General features: G+C 68.1%; 2 protein-coding genes across 2 annotated transcripts in view; one reads left to right on the top strand and one right to left on the bottom strand.

Annotated features, from left to right (window-relative positions):
- Positions 1–11,597, top strand: part of MAP4K1 (mitogen-activated protein kinase kinase kinase kinase 1) — a 32,183-nt gene extending 20,586 nt beyond the window's left edge. Inside the window, exons 13-32 of the mRNA XM_074937983.1 lie at positions 43–121; positions 911–966; positions 1,327–1,391; positions 1,843–1,887; positions 3,028–3,051; positions 3,488–3,536; positions 4,850–5,039; positions 5,594–5,670; positions 5,943–6,027; positions 6,554–6,630; positions 7,193–7,253; positions 7,662–7,767; positions 8,099–8,157; positions 8,331–8,434; positions 8,856–9,033; positions 9,788–9,856; positions 10,043–10,132; positions 10,434–10,504; positions 10,840–10,895; positions 11,400–11,597. Coding sequence (XP_074794084.1) covers positions 43–121; positions 911–966; positions 1,327–1,391; positions 1,843–1,887; positions 3,028–3,051; positions 3,488–3,536; positions 4,850–5,039; positions 5,594–5,670; positions 5,943–6,027; positions 6,554–6,630; positions 7,193–7,253; positions 7,662–7,767; positions 8,099–8,157; positions 8,331–8,434; positions 8,856–9,033; positions 9,788–9,856; positions 10,043–10,132; positions 10,434–10,504; positions 10,840–10,895; positions 11,400–11,463 — 1,605 coding nt within the window. The 3' untranslated portion in view covers positions 11,464–11,597. The remainder of the gene's footprint in view (positions 1–42; positions 122–910; positions 967–1,326; positions 1,392–1,842; positions 1,888–3,027; positions 3,052–3,487; positions 3,537–4,849; positions 5,040–5,593; positions 5,671–5,942; positions 6,028–6,553; positions 6,631–7,192; positions 7,254–7,661; positions 7,768–8,098; positions 8,158–8,330; positions 8,435–8,855; positions 9,034–9,787; positions 9,857–10,042; positions 10,133–10,433; positions 10,505–10,839; positions 10,896–11,399) is intronic.
- A 729-nt stretch (positions 11,598–12,326) lies between these two features.
- The window catches only part of RYR1 (ryanodine receptor 1), a 94,675-nt gene continuing 83,782 nt past the window's right edge, over positions 12,327–23,219 (bottom strand). The window contains 17 exon segments of the mRNA XM_074937940.1: positions 12,327–12,907; positions 13,365–13,416; positions 13,734–13,834; positions 14,105–14,169; positions 14,580–14,736; positions 14,926–15,060; positions 15,452–15,598; positions 16,158–16,218; positions 16,594–16,724; positions 17,117–17,159; positions 17,612–17,742; positions 18,199–18,438; positions 18,755–18,841; positions 18,940–19,117; positions 19,434–19,504; positions 19,803–21,112; positions 21,461–21,542. Coding sequence (XP_074794041.1) covers positions 12,812–12,907; positions 13,365–13,416; positions 13,734–13,834; positions 14,105–14,169; positions 14,580–14,736; positions 14,926–15,060; positions 15,452–15,598; positions 16,158–16,218; positions 16,594–16,724; positions 17,117–17,159; positions 17,612–17,742; positions 18,199–18,438; positions 18,755–18,841; positions 18,940–19,117; positions 19,434–19,504; positions 19,803–21,112; positions 21,461–21,542 — 3,087 coding nt within the window. The 3' untranslated portion in view covers positions 12,327–12,811.

Genomic DNA, 23,219 nt, shown 5'->3' with positions numbered 1-23,219 from the left:
GGCAGGACCCCCCCCGACTTAACCCCCCCCCTGTCTTCCCAGCGGCCACCCCCGGTGCCCCAGCGGATCCACTCCACGCACCGGCACACCCGCGCCGAGCGCAGTAACTCCGACATCAACCGTACGTGCCCCCCGCCCCCCGCTGGGACCCCCGCCCTGCCCCTCCCTGCAGAACCCTTTCCTTGGTGGGACCCCCCCACTGGGACCCCCGCCCTGCCCCTCCGCGCAGAACCCTTTCCTTGGTGGGACCCCCCCGCTGGGACCCCCACCCTGCCCCTCTCCGCAGAACCCTTTCCTTGGTGGGACCCCCCCCGCTGGGACCCCCCCGCTGGGGCCCCCGCCCTGCCCCTCCCTGCAGAACCCTTTCCTTGGTGGGACCCCCCCACTGGGACCCCTGCCCTGCCCCTCGCCACGGAACCCTTTCCTTGGTGGGACCCCCCCGCTGGGACCCCCCCCGCTGGGACCCCCGCCCTGCCCCTCCCCGCAGAACCCTTTCCTTGGTGGGACCCCCCTGCTGGGACCCCCGCCCTGCCCCTCCCCCTGCTCTACCCTTTCCCCTGCTGGGAAACCCCCCCCCCGCCATGCCCCTTCCCCTGCTGTACCCTTTCCCCTGCCGGGACCCCCCGCTGGGACCCCTGCCCTTCCCCCTGCCATGCACCCCCCAGTCCAGAGCCCACTGTGCCCCCTGCCTGTTCCCCTCGCTGCCGGGACCCCACCATGCCCTCCCCAGTGTTGTGGGGTGCTCTGGGCTGCCAGGTGGGGTGGCCAGGCCGGGTCCCCCTGGTCCCGCTGGCAGGCGCATGGGGGTGAGGGGTGGGGGAGCTGGATGCCGGGAGCCGCCCCCGCTCACCCGTGGTTCCGTGTCACGAGCTGGCGCCACGCGTCCGGTCTCAGCTGCCTCTCGTTCCAGTGCATCCCATCAAGATCCGGACCCGCTGGAAGGAGCCGACGCCTCCGTGCCACGTGGTAGGTGCTGCCTGTGTCCCCCGCCCCCTGGCCTGCGGCTCCCCCCGCGCCAGCCCCTCCAGTGGGCACTCCGGGGGAAGCTCCGCTAGCTGGCACCGGCAGTGTGGCTGTTGTCCTCCGCCAGGCCATCCGTCGCGGCTCCTCCCACCCACCAGGGTCGCCCCGCCAGCCGCCCTTTTGCCCCACGCCCTGACTCGGCAGCCCCCGGCGCTGGGCGTGGCTCGGAACATGGCGCCGGGGGCAGGGTGCCCAGTGTCTGAGCTGAATGGCCCGGCGTGGGCAGGGGGATACACCTGCTGGGGGGCCGGGCTGGTGTGAATCCCGGCCCTCACCCTGCTTCTCCCGTCTCCCCACGGCCAGGAGATCTGCCTAGACCTCAGCTACGGCACCAGCGGCAGAGCCCCTGGCTCCATGGGCAGTGCCAGGTAACGGCCCCGGGCCCCATGGGGGGGAGCATCCCTGGGGCCTTACTGTGGGGGGGGGTGCTGGACCAAGGGAACCTTGCTGCAGGGCAGGGGGTAAGAAGGGACAGCTCAGGGGCCCCCATAGAGGGGAGTAGGGGGACAGGCTGGGCCAGGAGCCCTGCTGGGGGTGGGCGGAGAGGGGCCGGCCCAGGGGCCCCGCTGGGGAGGGGGAGAGAGGGGCCGGCCCAGGGGTCCCACTGGAGGGAATGGGGAAGACGGGCTGCTCCAGGGGTCCCACTGGGGGTGGGCGGAGAGGGGCCGGCCCAGGGGCCCCGCTGGGGGAGGGGGCAGGGAGGAGACGGGCCGGCCCAGCCCAGGGGCCCGTTCCAGGCTGCTGCTCCAGCTGGCCCTGGGGCCTGTCCCGGCGCCAGCTGTTGGCCACACTCTGACTCAGGCTCCGGCTCCTTCGCAGGGTCAACGTGTCGGACTCAGACAATGACTACGACGACGTGGACATGTAGGTGCCTCCCCCACCCCTGGGGCTCGTCCAGCTGCAGAGACCCCTCTCCCCCAAGGGGGCTCAGCTTGGCCGTGGCACGGGGACTCCCCCAAGGCTTTTGGGAGGACAGAACTGTGATGGGTTCGGTCACAGAGGCCCCCTTGGGACTGTCACCTGACATGCTGGAGTTACCTCTGAGCCCGTTTTCCTTGCCAGCTTGGGACTCCAGAAGCCTGCCTTGTTGAGCCAGATATGCCAGCCTGCTGCAACACAGACCCAGGGTCTGGTCCATGCCCTCAAAACTGCAGATTTAACTGAAAACCACACAGCACCCAGACACCCAATGGGATCCAAACCCCAAATAAATCCATTTTACGCTGTATAAAGCTTATACAGGGTAAACTCATAAAGTGTCCGCCCTCTATAACACTGATAGAGAGACATGCCCAGCTGTTTGCTCCCCCAGGGATTAATCACTTACTCTGGGTTCATTAATAAACAAAAGTGATTTTATTAAGTACAAAAAGTAGGATTTAAGTGGTTTCAAGTAATAACAGACAGAACAAAGTAAGTCACCAAGCAAAATAAAACAAAACACGCAAGTCTAAGCCTAATACATTAAGAAACTGATTACAGGTAATATCTCACCCTCAGAGATGATCCAATAAGCTTCTTTCACAGACTAGACTCCTTCCTAGTCTGGGCCCATCTTTGCCCTGGTTACAGGCCTTGTTAGCTCCAGCTCAGTTGGTAACTAGGGGTTTTCTTACGACTGGCAGCCTCATTTGTTCTCTTCTACCCCCTTTTGTAGCTTTGGCACAAGGTGGGAATCTTATGTCTCTCTGGGTCTCCACCCCTCCTACATGGAAAAGCACCAGGTTTAAGATGGATTCCACCATACTTCTTGGCAGCTTTTGGGAGGACAGAACCATCCTAGCCTGGGCTACACCGTGTGTAGCCTTGGCTGCCATGGGACTGGGCTTCGGCCCCTCCGCAGCCAGCGGCTCTGCCCTGTCCCCCCATTGCCCCTGACCCCCCGTGGCCCTACCCCCATCTCCCCTGCAGCTGGCGGCTTTGCCCCCCACCCCACGGGATCCCACATGGGGTCGGTTCAGTGGTTCATGATCTCTCTCTTTCCCCCTCGGTCCCGTCATGCAGCCCCAGCAGCTGTGACCCGGCCAGGTACGTGCCCCCCCCTGCCCAGCATCAGGTTCTGGGGGGGTGGGGCTGGGGGCTCTGTCACCTGTCCTGGCTCACAGGGCAGCGCATGGCCCGGGCCGAGTGCCCCTGGGCTGGCACTGCCCGATGCCCCACGAGCCACCGCCAGAGACATGAGCTTGGCCAGGCATGGGGGGCTGGGGCATGTGGGTAGTAGGGGGCCCAGGGTCATGCCCAGTTCTGGGGGGTTGGAGGGCTCCTAGGAGGGTGAGGAGGACCCCAGCAGGTGGGGCCTGACCCCCCCCAGCACAGTGGGCTTCTGGCCAGGGCATGGGGCTGGGGGTCTGAGGGATCCCTGTACCAAGTGTGGTGGGGGGGCAGTCTCGGGTCAATTGTCTGGGCTGTGGCGTGGGGGGGATTCCCGGGGGGACCCATGCTGACTGCTGTGTTCTGCCCCCAGGCCCACGCTACCACCAGACACCGACGTGCCACCCCCGCTGCCCCCCAAGGTGAGTGCCCACTGGGCGGCGCTGAGGGGGGAGGCTGTGTCGCATATGCCAGGGCTGAAGCAATGGGAAGCTTTTCAGGTTCCCCCCGTCTGACCCACCCCCCAGCCAGCCCGGTGCTCCCCCATGTCAGACCCTTGGGCCCAGCCAGCCCGTAGCCCCTGCCCAGCCAGCCCATAGCTCTCCCGTCTGACCCACCCCCCAGCCAGCCCGGTGCTCCCCCATGTCAGACCCTTGGGCCCAGCCAGCCCGTAGCCCTCCCGTCTGACCACCCCCCAGCCAGCCCATAGCTTCTTTTATTACCTTGCTGGTTACTCGGAAATCCAAACAACACAGTTCCCTTGAAGCGATCCAGCCTTGGGCCTCCATCCAGGTACCCATGCCAAATATGCTGCTTTCTGGGAAAATCTTATTTCGTTGTATAAAAGACCAGGTTCTGCCAATCCCAAGGGATCGGACACGTCACCTCCCAGGTTAATGAGTATTCCAGATCTCACCCAAATACACACTACAGCCGATTCTTATTAACTACACTAAACGTCATTAAGAAAACAGCAGAGAGAGAGAGAGAGAGAGAGTAGGGTTAAAAGATCACTGGACAGACAGACAGGAGTTCAATGCATTGAGGTGCAGAGATGGGGAGCTCTGTAGCCGCAGCGAGGTCTTTCCGAACGAGTTCATAGGTCACCGGCCAATGTCCAAATCTCATATTCAGGGCGTACCAGCATAACTGGGCCCTCAGTCTTGTGACTCAAACTTCCCCTGGAAAAGCCGGAGCAGATCTGAGGTGACAGAATCAGGACCCAAGGATCTCTTATACAATTTCACATCCTTTGACAAGGTGGGGTTCCTCGGGAGCTAAAGGTAGTCAGGATGGCTTTGGAGCAGGTCCATCGCTGCCGGTACTTAGCTGTAGAGTGAACATAGGACCATTTGCTTGTTCCTCCCCCATTCACAGCGCACTTCAAAGAGAGATGAATACTGAGATCTCCTGGGGTTACAATTCATTTAAATGCTAGGATCTTCTTTCCACCGCTGAATGATCAGACTACACCATAGCCAGGGACTGTTGACTACGTTGTGGACCCTACGCCTACATATGTAACTACACAAAAACACAATCGTTACCTCCCCGCGTGTCTTTTGAGGGTTATTTATTTTGCAGGATGTTTAACCCTTTCTGGCCATGCGTCACACCCCCGCATCAGACCCACCTGTCCAGCCAGCCTGGTATCCCCGCCCCGGGGTCCCCCTAGACCCACAACCCCCCATTCTCCTGCTGTCTCCATCTGACCACCCACCCCCCCCGTCTTCAGCCCAAATTCCGGAGCCGGTCTGACGAGACGCCCGCCGAGGAGACGCGGCCCCAGCCTGGGGGGCAACTCCTGCAGCGCCCCGGCACCCCGGCCTCCCTGGTGCGGTGCTCCAGTGGGCCCGTGGGGAGCTGGACCCCCCACCCCGCCCAGCACGCCGACCCCCGCCGCTCCCACCTCTCGGCCAGCTCAGGTGAGTCGGGGTGGGGGGGCAGGATGAACAGCGCTTCTGCTTGGGGGCTATGGGCCTGGAGTGAGGAGTGATGGGGGGAGGGGGCTATGGGTGGGGAGTGAGGGGCAATGCGGGGAGGGGGCCGTGGATGGGGAGTGAGGGGCATCAGCAGAACTGTGGGTCTGCAGGTCAGGAGTCAGGCATGTTGGCAGAGCTGGGGGGAGCCTAGGGCTGGGCTAGCAGGGGGCTATGGGTTGAGAGGGCAATGTGGGGAGGGGACTGCAGATCGGCAGTGAGGGGCACTGGCAGGGCTGGGGGCTGTGGGTTGGGAGTGAGGGGCAATGGGGGGAGGGGGCTGTGGCTCGGAAGTGAGGGGCGTTGGCAGAGCTGGAGGGCTGCAGGTCGGGAGTGAGGGGCTCCCAGGCCAGGGTGGAGGTCTGAGCCCCCCAGTGGGGTGCAGGAGTCACTGAGGCTGAGTGGAGCCCTCATGGCACCTCTCCATGGGGCGGGTGTTTGGAGCTTGGGGAACCAGGCCAGAGCGACATAGCACCCTTTGATCCTCGCCCCATCCCCAGATCCCACCCTGTGGCCTGGACCCCGAAGCGAAGAGCCCCCCGTCCTGCCACCCAAGACAGACAAGAAACGGAGACAGGTGAGACCCCCCCTCCCAGCACAGCCCTTGGCTATAGACAGTGCCTGGATGGGGGCCCGGCCCTGCTGCCCCATGGGCCAGGGGTGTCCGGGTAGGGGACTAGCCCGGCTTCCCTGTGTCCACATATTGGGGTCTCCATAGCCCCTGGCTCCAGTTTGGCTGCAGCGACCCACCCCCCCCGAGTGAGAGGTGGCGGGGGGTCACTGGGGGGGTCGTAGGGTGGGGGCCAGGGCCTGGAGCCGCTCAGCCCCCGTGGCTGCTTGTCCCCCCAGGACGGATCCCTCTTCAAGAAGGTCTTTAACGGCTGCCCCCTGCACATCACGGCCACGGCCACCTGGACGCACCCCAGCACCCAAGGTAGGGGGCATGGGTGGATGGGGGTGCTGGTTGGGGGCCGGGCACTGGGGAGCAGGTGGGGGATGGGGGCTCTGGGGGGGGCGGGTGCTGGAGGGCAGGTGGGGGATGGGGGTGCCCAGGGGGGCCAGGCGCTGGGGGGAAGGCAGGCGCTGGGGGGGTGGGCGGATGGGGATGCCGGGGGGGGGGACACGGGCACTGGGGGGCAGGCAGAGGATGGGGTGCCGGGGGAGGGGCAGGCAGTGGGAGGGACAAAGGTGGGGGGTGGGCAGAGGATCAGGGTGCCCAAGGGGTGGTGGGCAGGGAATGGGGCTCCCAGGGTAGAGGGTGGGCAGGGTGCAGGAGGCCCCAAGGTAGGGGGAGGGCAGGGGGGGCCCAGCACCCATGGCAGGGGGCCCCTCTGCCTGGATCCCTCCCCCCCAGACCCCCATGTCAGGACAGGCCTGGACTTGTGAGCGGACCACAGCGCCCTTCCCCACCGAGGTCTGGGCAGTGCAAGGTTCAAATCTCCCCCTCCCCTCCCTTCCAGACCCACACCTGATCCTGGGGGCCGAGGAGGGGATCTTCACCCTGAACCGGAGCGAGCCAGAGGCTACGCTGGAGCTGGTGAGAGCCCGGGGGGGGGGCCACACTCACCTGGGGAAGGGGTGGGTAGAGGGGGCAGTACATCCTAGGGGAGGGGAGGGCAGGAGAGGAGGGGCAGGGGGGCTGTACGACCCATGGGGTGGGGAGGGGACAGTATGGCTCATGGGATGGGGAGGGGGGAGGGGCAGGGGGCAGTGTGGCCCATGGGGCGAAGGGGGAGGGGCAGGGCAGCAGAGGGGGGGCGCAGGGCAGGCCGGCACGGCCCGTATGGGGCAGGGGCAGGGGCAGGGGCAGGGTGGGGCGAGTGGGGAGGGGCAGGGGCAGTGTGGCCCATGGGGCGAAGGGGGAGGGGCAGGGCAGCAGGGGGGGTGCAGGGCAGGCCGGCTCGGCCTGTATGGGGCAGGGGCAGGGTGGGGCGAGTGGGGAGGGGCAGGGGCAGCGTGGCCCATGGGGCAAAGGGGGAGGGGCAGGGCAGTGGGGGGGGGCGCAGGGCAGGCCGGCTCGGCCCGTATGGGGCAGGGACTCGCTGGCGCCCCCTGGCGCTGGCCGGGCAGAGCCGCTGACCCTGTCTCCTCTCTGGCAGCTGTACCACAGCCGCACCTCGTGGGTCTACTCCATCGGCAACGTGCTCATGTCCATCTCGGGTGAGCCGGGGGTCCTGGGGGGCCCGTCCACACTGCACTGGGGCGGCTCTGACACGGCTGCGGGGTGGGGGGATGGGAGACGGCACGAGAGGGGACCCGGGGCTGGAGTAGCAGGGGGCTGTGGGTCGGGAGTGAGGGGCACCGGCAGCGCTGGGGGGGGCAGGGGCTGCAGGTCAGGAGTGAGGGGCACCGGCAGAGCTGGGGGGGGGGGAAGGGGCTGCGGGTCGGGAGTGAGGGGCACCGGCAGAGCTGGGGGGGGGCAGGGGCTGCGGGTCGGGAGTGAGGGGCACCAGCAGAGCTGGGGGGGGCAGGGGCTGCGGGTCGGGAGTGAGGGGCACCGGCACAGCTGGGGGGGGTCCCAGTCTCTCCCAGCAGGCTCGGCCCCAGCTGACCCCCCGCCCCCCGCAGGGAAGACCCCCCAGCTGTACGCCCACAGCCTGACCAGCCTGTACGAGCAGAGCAAGAGGGAGCAGCGCCCCGGCGTGCACATCGCCCCCCACCGGCTGCTGCCCAGGTACGGCAGCGCCCCCAGGGGGCAGGGCCGGGGGGGGGCTGGAGAGCGGCTGGGCGGGACAATCAATCAATGAGGGCAAACCCCTGCCTGTCCGTGGGGGGCTGGGCTAGGATCCGAGGGGGGGGAGGGTTTCTAGGGGTCCGGGGGGGGCTGTTCCCACATCCCTGCATGGCCAGCTCCCAGCCCCCGCCCCCTCCTGGAGCGGGCGAGTCCCCAGCCCTGGCCTGTGCCCATCAGCTGGTGACCCCAGGGGCCCCCCCAGGCTCCCCCCGCCCCAGGCCACCCCCCCACCAGCTGCTCCCCCCTCAGCCGGCTGCACTCTGCTCCGCAGGAAAAACGCCATCTCCACGAAGATCGCCGACACCAAGGGCTGCCGGGCCTGCTGCGTGGGTGAGTCACACTCCCCCCGTGCCCCCCATGTGCCCCCCCGCACCCCCGCTCCCCTCAGCACAGGCCCCCCAGCCCCCCTCTCCCCACCGCACGGGCTTCCCGGCCCCCCCCCCGGGACCGCGACCCCGCTGAGCCTGCCCCCACCCCCCTGACGCCACCCCTGCTCCCCACAGCCCGGCATGCGCGGACCGGCTGCCACTACCTGTGTGGGGCGCTGGAGGCCAGCGTGGTCCTGCTCCAGTGGTACGAGCCTATGCAGAAGTTCATGCTGGTGAAGGTAGGGACCACGGCGGGGGGGGGAGGTGGGGGCTGGGGGTGGCGGATAAGGGGAGGGAGTAGGGGTGTATGAGGTGGGGGGCTGGGGTGGCGGGTAAGGGGGGTGGGGATGTGTGAGGTGGGGCCTGGGGGGTGGCGGATAAGGGGAGGGTGGGGGGGTGAGGTGGGGGCTGGGGGTGGCGGGTAAGGGGGGGTGGGGGTGTGTGAGGTGGGGGGCTGGGGGTGGCGGATGGGGGGGTGGGGATGTGTGAGGTGGGGGCTGGGGGTGGCGGATTGGGGGGGTGGGGGTGTGTGAGGTGGGGGGCTGGGGGTGGCGGGTAAGGGGGGTGGGGGTGTGTGAGGTGGGGGGGCTGGGCCGTGCCAGGAGCAGGAGGAACAGCCGGGCCCGGCCCCCTGCCCCCTCTCACCCGCCCCCCCCCCAGCACTTCGACTTCCCGCTGCCCACCCCCCTGCCCGTCTTCGAGATGCTGGTGGCGCCGGGCGACGAGTACCCCACGGTGTGCATCGGGGTGAGCCCGGGGCCCTCGCCCGCCCAGCCGGTTCACTTCCACACCATCAACCTCAACTCCCTCACCTCCTGGTTCACCCACACCGGCGCCGGTAAGGGGGTGCTGCAGGGGCTGGGCTGTGTGGGGTGGGGGCTGTGTGGGGGGGCTGGTTGGGGGGGCCGGGACTGTGTGGGGTGGGGCTGTCGGTGGGGGCAGGGTTTGTGTGGGGTGGGGTGGGGCTGTGTGCTTGTGTGGGGGGCTGATTGGGGGGGGGCCGGGGCTGTGTGGGTGGGGCTGTCGGGTGGGGGCCTGTGTGGGGTGTCTGACTGGGGGGAGGCATGGACTGTGTGGGGTGGGGCTGTCGGTGGGGGCAGGGTTTGTGTGGGGTGGGGCTGTGTGCTTGTGTGGGGGGCTGAGTGGGGGGGCAGGGGCTGTGTGGGTGGGGCTGTCGGGTGGGGGCCTGTGTGGGGTGTCTGACTGGGGGAGCAGGGGCTGTGTGGGGTGGGGCTGTCAGTGGGGGCAGGGTTTGTGTGGGGTGGGGCTGTGTGCTTGTGTGGGGGGCAGGGGCTGTGTGGGTGGGGCTGTCGGGTGGGGGCCTGTGTGGGGTGTCTGACTGGGGGGAGGCAGGGACTGTGTGGGGTGGGGCTGTGTTGGGGGGGGGGCTGTGTGCCAGACTGGGGAGGGCTGGGCTGTGTGTGGGGGCTGGTTGGGGGGGCAGGGGCTGTGTGTGGGGGGCTGCAGATGCCGTGTGCCCGGTGTGGGGGAGACCGGGGGCGGGGCTAGGGGTGTGACACGTGCCAGGGCCGCGTGGCTGGGGCATGGGGCCCCCCCCCGGCTCGGCTCAGCCCGGCCCGGTCTCTCTGCAGACGTGTCCTGCCCCGGCCCGGTCCAGGTGAGCCAGGTGGACAGCGAGACGGCGCTGGTGCTGCTGGACAGTAAGTGGGGGGGTCCGGCGGGCGCCCTGGGGGGGCGGGGGGAACGGAGAGCGGGGGGGGAGGAGGCCTTGCACATGGGGGGCCGGGGGTCATTGGCCACGTATGGGGGGGCTGACGGGTCAGGCTTGGGGGGGGGGCACCGGCTCCAGACTGTGACTGACCCCCCCCCCGCTCTGCCCCCCCCAGGGAGCGTGAAGCTCGTCACCCTGCAGGGCACCCTGGTGCGGAAGCTGCCGGCCCCCGACATCACCTTCGACGTCGCCGTGGAGACCATAGGTGGGTGGGGGCAGGTGGGGGAGGGGCTGCTCCCCTTCCCCCCCCCACGGAGCACGCCCCCCACTTCCTGTCCCCGCCAGCTGGGTAGCGGCTTTCAGGGGGCTGTCGGACGGTGCCCCCCCCCCAGCGAGGGGGCCGCCTATACCCAGCCTCACACCCCAGAGCTGGCTGCATCTCAGCCGCGGCTCCCTGTGCGCTGCCCTCTGGACGCTGCATTGGGGGGGGCTCGGGCAGGCCGGGCAGGGGGGTCCCGGGCACCGGGGGGGGGCATGTGGGCTGACCCGGCTCCCCTCTCCCGCAGCGCTGGGGCAGAACTGCATGCAGGCTTTCTGGCGCCACGGCGTCCAGGTGTGGGACTTCGCCTCAGCACAGGTATGGCGCTCTGCCCCCCCATAACCCCCTGCCCCCCCGAGCCCCTCCCCCAGCCCTGACTGGCCCATGGACGCGGCTCCCCCCCCAACCCAGCCCCCCACTCCCTGCTGAGGCCTCCCCCCTGCCCCAGGGAACAATCCTAGGGCCAGGCACTATTCTCCCCTCCCCTCCCGCAGTGGTGGGTCACCTGGCAGGGCCAGGGAGCTTGGGGGGTGGGGGGGATGATCCAGCTCCTGGGGCCATGGGAGAAGGGGGGGGGAGTGTCTGCAGGGGGGCAATCATTGCGGCAGCCTCTCCCTGCGGTGCCCCCCCCAATGCCCTGCCATCTCTTGTAGCTGATCAAGGAGCTGCGGGACCAACGCTGCATCTTCCGCCTGCTGGGCACCCACAGGTAGGGGTCAGCCCCCCCCAGCACCCACTGGTAGGGGTCAGCCCCCGCAGAACCCACAGCTAGGGGTCAGGCCCCCAGGCACCCACTGGTAGGGTCTCTCCCCTCCCCCCAGGCACCCACAGGTAGGGGTCAGCCCCCCCCGGGCACCCACTGGTAGGGGCTCTCTCCTCCCCCCGGGCACCCACTGGTAGGGGTCAGAACCCACAGCTAGGGGTCAACCCCACCTTCCCCCCTGGGCACCCACTGGTAGGGGTCAGCCCCCTGCCCCAGCACCCACAGCTAGGGGTCAACCCTCCCTCCCGCTGGGGCACCCACAGGTAGGGTCTCTCCCCTCCTTCCCCAGGCACCAATAGGCCGGGGTCCCCCACCTAGCCAGGTTTTGGGGGGAACAAATTCAATGGCCACAACCCTCTGGGGCCCTGGCTCATGAGGACAGGGGGCTGTGGGGGTGTCAGGGGCTGTGAAGTGTCATCTGCTGCCTGACCCCCACTCTTCCCCCCCCAGCACGGTTGTCTTGGAAACACGCCCCATAGACGACACGCACAGCAACCTCTACATCCAGGAGTGACAGCCCCACCACTGGGGGGGGGCCGGACTCACCCCCCAAGAAGCTGCTCTTCCCCAGAGAGTGTCCCCCCCGGGGCCAAGGACCCGCCCAGCCACGTGGGCCGCGACAGAGAATCAGCCCCCGGTGCCCCCACACTGCACAGACTGTGGGGGGGCTGAGCGGGCCCCAGGGGTGTCATTGTTTCACCCCCTTTTCCATACCGTGTCTGTAATTATTAAAGTAATGTAATTAAAAAAAGTAGGAAAATCACGACTTGGCTCTTTTCTCCCCCCCCACCACGACTGGGAGGGTAGCCTACCACCCCTCCCCCCCTGCAATGAAATCAGGGCCCCCTCAGTGCAGGAGACATGCCCAGCCTGGCCTGCCCCAGTGCACTGCCCCCCCACTGCTGGGTGGTCCCCAGTACTGCACCCCCCAGTCCTGGGCCATACACCCCCCCCCCTTCTGCAGCAAATGCCCAGACCCCACCCTACTTGTGTCCCTGGGATGACCCAGGTAGGGGACCAGGCAGGCGGGGTGGGGGTGGGGGTGGGGTTTGTAAAATGACAGCAGAGCCAGAGCCCGAACCCAAACATCCGGGCTCCTGTCCCCCTCCACTGACAGAATCCGGGTTCCCATCCCCCTCCAGGCGGTCAACACCAGAACCCAGGCGTCCGGGCGCCCATCCCGCTCCGGCGACAGAACCCAGGCGTCCAGGCTCCCATCCGCCTCCGGCGATAGAACCCAGGCGTCCGGGCGCCCATCCTGCTCTGGCGACAGAGCCCAGGCGTCCGGGCAGGGTAGCCGCGCGGGGGGGTCGGTGCCGCCCCCGCGGCTGCAGGAAGGAGGAGGCTCAAGGCCGGTGCAGCACGCGATCACCTCTCGTTTATTGATCAGGAAAGGGGGGCTGGGGCACAGCGCTGCCCCCTGCAGGCCCTGGCCGGCCGGCCCCGCAGCATAAAGCCGCGTTTGGGGGTGTCCGGCAGCCTCTGTGCACAGCCCCCTCATGGGGCAACAGCGAGTCCCCCCCCAGCACTGGGGGGGGGGGGCAGCTATAAAAAGGCACTTGGGATCAGCTCCCGCCCAGGGCCACCCACAGGCGGAGACCTGGGGGGGATCAAGCTGGGCCTGGGGGGGGGGCAGTGGCTTCCCAACCCCCACCTGGCCTCTGACCCACACTCTACCCCTCCCTCCGGGCCCAGCAGGTGGGTTGCAGTGTCTGGCCCTGCCGGGGGGAGATACCAGCAGGAGGGGTCGCGGGGGGAGATTAGCAGCAGCAGTGCCCCCCAAGGACCAGCCCCCCCAGCCCTGGCGCCCCCCAAGGGGGCACGGGATCTGTGCGGGGTGGGGGGGGTGTCCCCGTCCGGCTCTAGCCCAGCTGGTCTTCGTACTGCTTGCGGAAGCAGTCGCCGGCGGGGAAGAAATCCCAGCAGCGCTCCTGGTACATCTTCCAGACGTAGGACTCCTGCCGGGGGGGAGAGGTTAAGGGGGCTGTGGGGGGGACCAGCACCCTTGGCTAGACCCCAATCCTTACCTGGGGCAGATGGCTTCTCTCAGAGCCTAGGGGTCAGACCCCTGGGATCCTCCAGCCCGTATCCCACTCCCATGTGGGGCCGACCCCTGAGATCCTCCAGCCTGTATCGCCTTCCCCCTTAGGGCCGACCCATGGGATCCTCCAACCCGTATCCCTCTCCTGTTGTGGGGCCAACCCATGGGATCCTCCAACCCGTATCCCCCTCCTGCTGTGGGGCCGACCCATGGGATCCTCCAACCCGTATCCCCCTCCCCCTTAGGGCCGACCCATGGGATCCTCCAACCCGTAACCCCCTCCTGCTTGGGATCCTCCAGCCCCATATCCCCCTCTCCTGTGGGTCCGACCCTGGGCCCAGTCCCCCCGCTGCCTGGTGGTGCTGGGGGCTCACCTGGCCCGTGTGCTCCGTCTCGTCCTTGTTGATGAGGTACATCAGGAAGAACCTGGGGGAGTGAAGGGGGGGGGTCAGGATCCAGGGCTCAGGGCACAGACCCCCCCCCCATTTAACCCCATGAGCATCAAACTCAGCAATGACTTGGGAGCTGCAGGGCCAGGAAGGGTTAACACGCCCCAGTGGGGCAGGGGCAGGGCCCCCCCCCGCATTCCCACGGAGATCGCCCTGCCCCCCCACATTACCCCACCCCTGTCACTCAGATGGACTTGACCCCACCCCCAGGTCCCCTGTCACTTGCATGCACTTGGCCCCGCCCCGGCTCCTCCCCTGCTCGTGGCCCCGCCCCCGGCTCCGCCCCCGGCTCACATGTAGTTGGCCAGGTTGTGCTCCTCCAGCGTGTGGCTCTCGAAGCCGTGGGGCGTCGTGTCGAAATAGTCGCTGCCGATGCCGCAGATGAAGCACTTGGTCTGCGGGGGGGAGGGGGGCGCAGGGATGAGAACCCAGGTGTCCTGGCTCCCCCGCCCCCCTCGGTGGGGTAGGGTGGGGACTGGCTGCCCAGCCCGGGGCCACCCTCCCGCTCCGCAGCACGGAGCCGGGTTCCCCCCCCCCCCGTTCCAGGGCCCAGCGCCTGCCCCCCAGACGTGGGGGTGGCCAGGAACCCGCCCAGCCCAGCGTGGGGGGCAGGGGAGGAGTGTGTCACACCTGAGGGGGTCTGCCGGGGGCGGGGGGTCACTCACCTCCATGTCCTCCTTCACCTGCTCCTGCTGGTCGCGCAGCTCCCCGAAGGCGTCGATGATCAGGCCTGGGCAGAGAGAGGGGGGCGAGGAGCCCCCCCAAGTCACCCGGGGGGCAGCGCCCAGGGACCAGCCTACCCAACCCCACCCTCCTCTCCCACACAGGAGCGGGGCCTGGCCCCCCACCTCAGCACCCACAGCTGACAGGATGCCCCGTCCTGTTCACCCCCCATGCCAGCACCCCGCCCCTGCTCACCCCCCAGCCCAGTGCACCCGCCCCGCTCACCCCCCATGCAGCCCCAAGCCCAGCGCCTCAGCCCAGTGCCCCCCTGCTCACTCCCCAGCCCAGCACCCCTGCCCTGCTGACCCCCCAGCACCGGGCCCCCTCCCCGCTCACCCCCAAGCAGCCCCCAGCCCAGCGCCCCCTCCCCGCTCACCCCCTAAGCAGCCCCCAGCCCAGCGCCCCCTCCCCGCTCACCCTGGATGATGGCCAGCAGGATGACGATGACGAAGAAGAAGAAGGTGATGTCGAACACCACGCGGTAAAGCTCGTACTCGTCGCCGGCCGGGTCCTCGATCTCGTCCCCGATGCCCCCGCCCGCCCGCACCCCCACGTACATGTGGAACAGGTAGCACTGGGGGGGGGAGACACGGGGGGGGTGAGGGGTGCCTGACCAATCAGAGACAGGGGGGACCCAGAGGCCGCCCCTGGAGCCATCAGAGAACCCCCCCCCCCCACACACACACATTGGGCCCTTGTGCCCCGGGCCCCCTCCACAGCAGCTGGTGGGACAAGGCCCCCCCCCGGGCAACCCCCCACTCACCGTCATCATGTCGTCACATTTCATGTCCGGCTCGTCCTCGTCCTCGCTCTTGTTGTAGAACTTGCGGAAGAAGTTAAAGGCCACCACGGTGTAGAGGTAGACGACCACGGCCAGCAGCCCCACCGTCATCGCCAGCTGGGGGGGGCACGGGGGGGGCTGGTACTGCCGCCAGAGAGCACCTGGCCTGCCCCCTCCGCCCCCCCACTCCCACCGTCATCGCCAGCTGGGGGGGCCCAGGGGGCTGGTACTGCCGCCGGAGAGCGCCGGGCCTGCCCCCCCATCCCCAGCCTGCCCCCCTCGCCCCCACCGTCATCGCCAGCTGGGGGCGGGCCCCAAGGCTCCCCCCCACCCCTCCAGCGCAGCCTCCGCCCTGCTCCCCACCGTGACACCCCCCCCCAGCCCCCCACTGTCATCGCCAGCTGGGGGCGGGCACAGACAGCTGTCCCACCACCGGAGAGCGTCCCTGTCTGCGCAGACCCACCCCCGCGGCGCCCCCCAGCTGCCCCCCGGCTGCCCCCCGGCCCACCTGCTTGCCGTTGTGGGTGACGGAGGAGAGGATGGTGCGCAGTGTCTTGACGCCCATGGCGATGTCCAGCAGGTGGGCGGCGAAGAAGAAGTTATTGTAGTGGCCCAGCAGGGACATGACCATGTACCAGACCAGGTAGAGGAAGGACTGCGGGGCAGGGGACAGGGGCTGGGACGGGGTCACCTCCACGCCGGGGGGGGGGGACTCCGGGTCTCCCCCCAGCGCCCCAAGATCAGGGCAGGGAGTCCCCCTCCCCCAGGGGCAGGGATGGGCCACGGCACGAGGAAAGACCCAGCCCTTCCGCCAGCCCCGCTGTGCCCCTCACCCGGGCATCTGGTCCCGGCCTCCTCTACTCGGCTGCCACTGCACCCCCCCCCGCATCTGCAGCCTCCCTCAATGACTCCCCGCCCCACCCCCGATCTGAGGCAGCCGGGGGAGGGACGGGCCTCGATATAAGCCCCCCTGCCGCAGCCCGAACGCAGGACAGGCACTCTCTGCCCCCCGGCTCCCGCCCACCCCTTGGCCCCCCCCCCCGGCCCCATGACCCCCCTTCGCTGGGCCCCATGACTCCCCCCCCAGGCCCCACACACACACCCCGGTCCCCATGACTCTCCTCCTCAGGTCCCATGACTCCCCTCCCCCCATGGGCCCCACAACTCTCCCCCCGGGCCCCACACCGCCCCCGCCCCCCGGGCCCTGCACTCACGTTGTCGGTGAAGATGACACCGAACTTCCAGAGCTGGTACTTGATGTCGATGGACGTGATCCTGAGGGAGTGGCAGGGTGAGCCAGGCCACCCTCCCCACCACCCGGTTCCCCCCTCCAAGCCTCTCACCCCCCGGATGTCCCCCAAACCTCAAGCCCCGAGACTCCCACCCCCTGGATTCCGCCCCCTGAGCCTCCTGCTCCCTGGATCCCTCCCGAGCCCCCTGCCCCTGCCCCCTCCGAGCGTCCAAGCCCCCCCAGATCTCTCCACCATTCCCTGAGCCTCCTGCCCCACCCCCAGGCCTCACGATCCCCTTCGCCCCCTGAGTCTCCCGCCCCCCCAGTCCCCTCGATCCCCCCACTGCCCCCTGAGCCTCCCCCCCCATAGGCCCCCCAGTCCCTCCCACCCGAGCCTCCTGCCCCCCCAACCCCCTCACCACGTCAGCAGGGACTTGTCGGGCTGGGGTTTCCTCTCGCTCTGGGCGCTGATCTCCAGGCTGGCCAGGTCCATGCCCAGCAGCTCCGCGATCCGTTCCCGCCCGTAGATGTCACCGTATTTCTCCAGCACCTGCGGGGGGCGGGGGGCAGAGGGAACCCCCAGGGCAAATGCAAAGGGAGAAAGGCCTGGATCCCCCCCCCAGCCAGCCAGACCCCTGCCCTGGCACCCTCTGGGGGAACAGCCCCATGTCCCCCTTCCCAGGGCCGCCCAGAGGATTCAGGGGGCCTGGGGTCTTCGGGGCACTTTGCTGAAGACATGGAGCGGAAGGACCCCTGCTGCCGAAAACTCTCATGGGGGCCCCCGCAGGGCCCAGGGCAAATTGCCCCACTTGCCCCCCCCGGGCGGCCCTGCCCCTTCCCCATGCAGCTGGCGCACCAAGGGGGAAAGGCCCCGTGTCCCGCCCTGGGGCCCTCCTGGGGGAAAAGCCCCGTGCCCCATGCCCGGGTCAGTGAAGGACTCACCTTTCTCTTGACAAATTTATCCCAGTAGTTGCTCGGGAAGGACCTGGTGTGGGGGGGTGAGAGCCAGTGTCAGAGGGGGCCTTGGGAGGGGGTCAGCGCTGCGGGTCCCCTTTGCTTCGGGGTCTGGTTCTGCTCCCCCTGCAGGCCTGGGGGTGGGTGGGGTGCAGCGGTAGGCGAGAGGGGCTGATGGGGGCAGGCCCCCCCAGTCTCGAGCTGCCCTGAAGGGCCCAGTGGGGAGATGCTGGTGGGGGGGGCGGGGGGATGACACTGTCAAGCGTCTGCCCCCCCCCCACACCCAGAGGGGTAGTGCCCCTGGGACGAATGGAGGGGTTCAGGGGGGCCGGACACTGATGCAGGGAAGAGGCTTCTCCAGGGCCAGGAGATCCAGATCCCCTCCCAGACCCAGAGACCCCCCCCAGGCCAAGACCACCACGCATAGCCCAGCCCCCCATGGCCCGGCCCAGCCCTGCCCGCCAGGCCCAGCCCCCCACGCACGGGGTGTTCAGCACCAGCCGGTCCCACTGGCCCTTGATGTCGTCGTCCTCGGGCTGGTCGGTGATGTAGAGCCCGTCAAACTCCAGCTTTCGGGCCAGCTCCTTCTCCCGCTTGAAAATCACCAGCGGGACCTGCCGGGAGAGGGGAGTCAGGGCATCGTGGGGGGCTCCCAGCTCGGGGGGAGTCAGGGCCTTGCAGGGCTTCTGGCTGAGGGGGGGGGTCCTGGCTGAGGAGGGGACACAAGCTGGCCCCTCAGCCTCCCAGCCCAATGGCCCCTCGGTTTGGGGGGGAAGGGGACATGGTTCTATAATGGGTGGGCATGGCTCAGGGATATGCCCATAGCCTATGGTGGGCGGGGCCCCAGGGTGGGTGGGGCCCCGTGGCAGGCAGCTGGGCATAGCCCCAGGCAGGTGGGTGTGGCCCCGTGGCCGGTGGGCAGGGCCCCGTGGCTGGTGGGTGTGGCCCCGTGGCAGGCAGCTGGGCATGGCGCCAGGCAGGTGGGTGTGGCCCCATCGCAGGCATGTGGGCGTGGTCATGTGGCCAGTGGGCAGGGCCCCGTGGCTGGTGGGCGTGGCCCCAGGGCTCACCTTGAGGCAGTTGTAGCCGATGATGCAGAGGAAGGCGACCAGCGTGTGGGTGATGGACAGGAACTGCAGCGTGGGCTGCATGTAGCCCGTGCTCTCCTCCAGGAAGAAATAGACCACGCTGTCCTCCTCCTCGTCCTCCCCGGCCCCGTCGCCGCTAGCCCCGAAGCCCGAGCTCCCCGCCAGCTCCTCCAGCAAGCCGGAGTCCTCCAGCTCCTCCTCGCCGGGCGGGGAGTCCGACACCTGCGTGGCCGGGACAGTGTGGGGGCGTGGCTGATGGGGAGCCACACCTCCTCCAAATCCCCCCCCAGCACACAGGCATCCTGGCTCTCAGCCCCCCCCCTCTAACCACTAGACCCCACCCCCCTCCCAGAGCCAGGGATAGAACCCAGGAGTCCTGGCTCCCAGTCCCCCCCCCCCCACCGCTCTAACCACTAGACCCCACTCCCCTCCCAGAGCTGGGGATAGAACCCAGGAGTCCTGGCTCCCAGCCCCCCCCGCTCTAACCAGTAGACCCCCCTCCTGCCCCGGAGCCGGGCGAGGGCCCGGGCGCCCGGACCTTGTAGAAGAGGAGGATGAAGTTGATGGCGAAGGCCAGGAAGAGGGCCAGGAAGCGCAGGTTGTAGAAGTTCCGGGACAGGTAGTTCTGGAAGGACAGAGCGGGTCAGCACCGACGTGGCTGGCCAGTGGGGAGCCCTCCCTGCCCCACGGCCCGACTCCCCCCCTCCCCCAGCCCCACGGTACCAGGAACTTGACCCTCTGGATCTCCAGCTCGGCCCAGAACTCCAAGCTGCCGTTGGCCGGCTCCTCTTTGCGCTCCCGTGGGGTGGCCGACTTCCTCCGATGCTTCCTCGGGGCCTCGGCTGCTGGCTCCTGGGGGGCCACCGGCTCCTCCAGCCCCACCTTCTCCCCATTCTCCGTGCTGTGGGGGGGGGCAGGGGTCAGTGGGCAAGGCGGGGTATCCACCCCCCCACTCTCACGTGTTCAACTCCTTCCCCTACGCCAAGCCCCTTCCCTCACCCAAAACTGCCCCCCAGCCTGTGTAGCAGCCCCCTCCCTGGGGCAGGGGGCACACTGGCAGGGGACGGGGGGGCAGGCTTGCCCCACCATTGCCCTAATGGCCTAAGCTACCCCGTGCCCCAGAGCTCTGAGGAGAACCGCTCCCTGCAGGCCCCATCACCCCCCCAAGGGGTCCTGCCCCCACCAGGACCCACTCCCCCCCCACCAACCCCACTCACTCGGCCTTCTCAGCCTCCGCAGGTGGTTCTTCGATCTTCTCTGGCTCCGGCTCGGCCTCCTCCCCTTCCAGCTGAGGAGTAACACAACAGACCCCACATCAGGGACCCCGGACAGGGAGAAAAGGGGTCCCCTGGTATGTGGGAAGCAGCCCTCCCCTGGGGCTGAGACGGGAGACCTGATACCAGGCCTGAGTGCTGGCCCAGCTGGGCTGGGGACCTGTCTGTAAGGGATTGAACCCAGGAGTCCTGGCTCCCAGCCCCCACCCGCTCTAACCACTAGACACCCCCACCCCACCCCCGAGCTGGGGAGAGAACCCAGGAGTCCCGACTGCTGTCAAAAGGCCAGCCCTGCCCCAACCCCCAACATACCCCCAGCTTCCTCTTGATGATGGGAGTCCCCTCGGGGGTGGGCGGTTCTACCGCCGTGGTGTCCCCCATATCCCCTAGGCCCCCGGGGGCATCGGGGGCAGTTGCTCGGTAATGCCCGGTGTCCTTCTTCATCTCCAGCCTGAAGGCCTCCTCCTCGTCGGGGGCCTCCTCCTTGCCGTCCTCCACGAACTGGGCCGCCTCCCCGCCCTCGGCCGTCTCCTGCCCGTCCTCGGCCGGCCCCAGGTCCCCGTGGACCTCGTCCTGCGTGGGGTCGGGCATGCTGGCCAGCAGCTCGGTCATCGTGAGCTTCTTGGCGCCTTCCACCAGCCCGCCGCCAAAGAGCACGGTCCAGAGGAGGAACAAGACGCCCTTGAGGATGCCGGAGAAGAAGAGCAGCGCTCCCAGGAGGACGGCGTAGACACGGGAACTCACACCCACCGCCAGCTCCTTGACCGTCATCTTCTTCAGCCGGCGGAGCTGGCGGCGCAGGTTGCGGTAGGTGAACAGGCGGAAGAAGTCCAGCACCCCGTCCAGGAACTCCCCAAAAGCCGAGGTCGCCTCCGGAGGAGCCCCGGCCGCCTTCTCCACCTCGGTCCCCTCCCCGCCTTCGCCCTCTTCCTCCTCCTCCTCCTCCTTCCCCGCTTCCTCCTCCAAGATCTGCGCCGCGATCTGCATCTCGAAGATGGTGTCCTCGCAGAAGTTGACGAAGAGCTCCATCTTCTCCGACTCGCCGCCCTCGTTGACTACGTCGAAGATGAACTGCCGCTTGGACTCCTTGACCTGGGGCATCTCCCACTGGGCCTTGTTGGTCTCGCTGATCTCGAAGTAGATGCGCTCGATGCGCTTGCTGGCCCCCATGATCTCGATGCGGCCCAGGTAGGGCCGGAAGTAGTTGAGGATGCTCTCGGCCAGCTCCAGGAAGGTCTTGAGCCGGCTGTCGTGGGGCACGTGCTCCGAGAGGTTGGTGAGCAGCACCGCCACGTTGAAGCCGATGTCCTTGGCCGGCTCTTGGAAGCGGTTGGCGAACTCTTCGTAGTCGATCATCTCGTTCTCGTCCGCCTCGGAGCAGGAGAGCAGGAACTGGATCTCGGAGGGCGTGTATTGCTTCTGGCTGTCCATGGCCTTCTGGAAGTCCTTCTTGGAGATGAGCCCCCGCGGGTCCGTGATGTAGTCCAGGAAGGCGTCCGACGCCACGATGTCCTTCAGCTTCAGGAACATGTCAAAGAACTTGAGGATCATCTCCACGTTGCTGGACGACTCCACCAGCATGTCCACCATCTGCCGCGCAATGGTGCCGTTCACCACGTTGCCTGGGCCGGGGCAGGGGGAGAGAGGGTTAGGCGGACGGACAACCAGCCAGAAGGGCATGCGGGGCGATGGCCAGACAGAAGAGTGTGCACAGGGCTGCACAGACAGAAAGACACGGGGACGGCCAGAGGCGTTTGCATGCAGACGGACGGGCATGGGGATGGAAGGCAGAGGGAGGGGAAAGGATGGAGATGCAGGCGGGACCAGGACAAGTGACAGGGTTTGTGGTGCCCTGAACCGTGCCCACATGTGCCAGGCTGGGCCAGTGAGAGGCGCTGCCATCTGCCCGGCTGGGGTGGGGGAAGCAGCTCACACTGGGGGATCTCGAGCCCTGGCCCAGTGCCCCTCACCCTCCAGCAGGGACAGCAGCATCACCACCATGTCCTTCTGCAGGTCCAGCAGCTCCTTCAGCAGCCCGATCTGGCTGGAGTCCTGAGGAGACATGGGGAGCGACGTGAGACACGCAAGATTCCCGCCGTCCCAGCATGGCTCCCCCACACATATGCACGCCCCTGCCCTCACACGCCCTCACTGCACATATGCACACCCCTGCCCTCGCACGGCCCCCCCTGCACATACTCACACCCCCGCCCTCGCACGGCCCTTTCCCCTCATCAGTGTGTCTGGCTGGAAGCTGCAAGCCGCGCTCCCTGACTCAGCAGGATCGGGGTCCCAGCCCCCCTGCGCTATGGGCCAAGGGGAGACCGGGGATATGCCCCAAACTCAGACCCCAGCCAGGGCACCGTGAGCCTCGCCCGGGGCCTGGCGGTGCCCAGGGCTGCCCAGACTCTCGCTCCCCAGGCCCAAGCGCCGGGGACTTTGGAGCATCCGACTCGCCGAACCCCTGGCTGCTACGACGCGCCCGGGCGGGCCGGGCCCACCCCAGCTGAAGCCGCCCTGCACCGTGCCAGCTGGGGCTGTGGCCTGATGCCCGGTCGGGACAGCACCGCACACTGGCGAGGGACCTTTCTACCCCAACCCGGGCAGGGTCTCCCCCTCCGGCCCCTTCCCCTGGGCCTGGCACTACAGACACAGAGATGCCCCATCAGCTCCGGGCTAGCCTCCGGACAGGCTGGGGCTATGGATTCCCCCAGGCTGGGGCTATGCGGGGGAGGGGGAGCCTCACCCCTCCCCCTCTTACCTCGGGGTACAGCCTGCTCCGGAAATGGTCCTCACGGGCAGCGCAACAAAGAGAGAGTTTGGGTGCGGAAAAACACCCCCCAAATCCCCCCAAGGCACCTGCAGGGAGTCCCCAGCCCCCACCCCCCCGCAGCTTGCTCTAGGGTGGGGAGCCAAGACAGGGCGCAGAGATCCACCCCCTCCAACCCAAACTACCACTCGGATACGGGCAGGGGAGATCGCCCCCCACTTCGGCCCCAGGGAGGAATAAGTGCGCAAGCCCTCGTGCATGGGATTGCATGCATGTCCCCCTTGTGCGTGTGCACATGTGGGTGTGCGAGAGCTCATGTGTGCGTGCAAGCCCTCAGGCGTGTGATCGTGTGGGCATGTGATCTCGTGCGGCACGTCCTTGCGTGTGAACAAGATCTTGCACACGTGCTCTTGTGCATGTGATCTGAGGCGTGTGCACAAGATCTTGTGCGTAGGTGCAGGTGTGAGCCCACGTGTGCGTTTGCATGAGATCTCGGGTGCTCAGGTCAGCGGCCTGTGCGATGCGTGGCCCTGTTGAACCATGTTCTACGTTGGCGTGCACTGGCCTGCGGGACTGTGTGCGCACGTGTGTGCGATGGCACGCGCACGCCTGGTGATGCACGTCGGGCCGCTCCGAGGGGGTGGGGTTCCCATCCCCGCACCAGCCACACGCTCCTGGAGTGGAGGCCCTTTTCCTGGCGCACTCGGGGGAAAGGGGGGGCACAGCCAGTCCAGCCACTGCCGTCGTCCCCCATCAGCACCCGCTAGAGATCACCACCAGGACGCGGGACCTCCCGCCAGAGCTCAGAGCAAACAGAAGCACCAGCCAAGCACGGCGCCAGCCTGCTCGCCAGATACCGGGGGGATGGAGGAGCGGGGGGAGATTGTTACACGGGGGGCAGGAGATGTGCCAGATGGGGGGGGACCCAGGCCAGACCAACCCCCTGCACTTTTTTGGGA

The sequence above is a fragment of the Natator depressus genome, chromosome 23 (assembly GCF_965152275.1).
Source record: "Natator depressus isolate rNatDep1 chromosome 23, rNatDep2.hap1, whole genome shotgun sequence".
Taxonomy (NCBI): domain Eukaryota; kingdom Metazoa; phylum Chordata; order Testudines; family Cheloniidae; genus Natator; species Natator depressus.
This window is presented reverse-complemented; position numbering and strand designations above follow the sequence as displayed.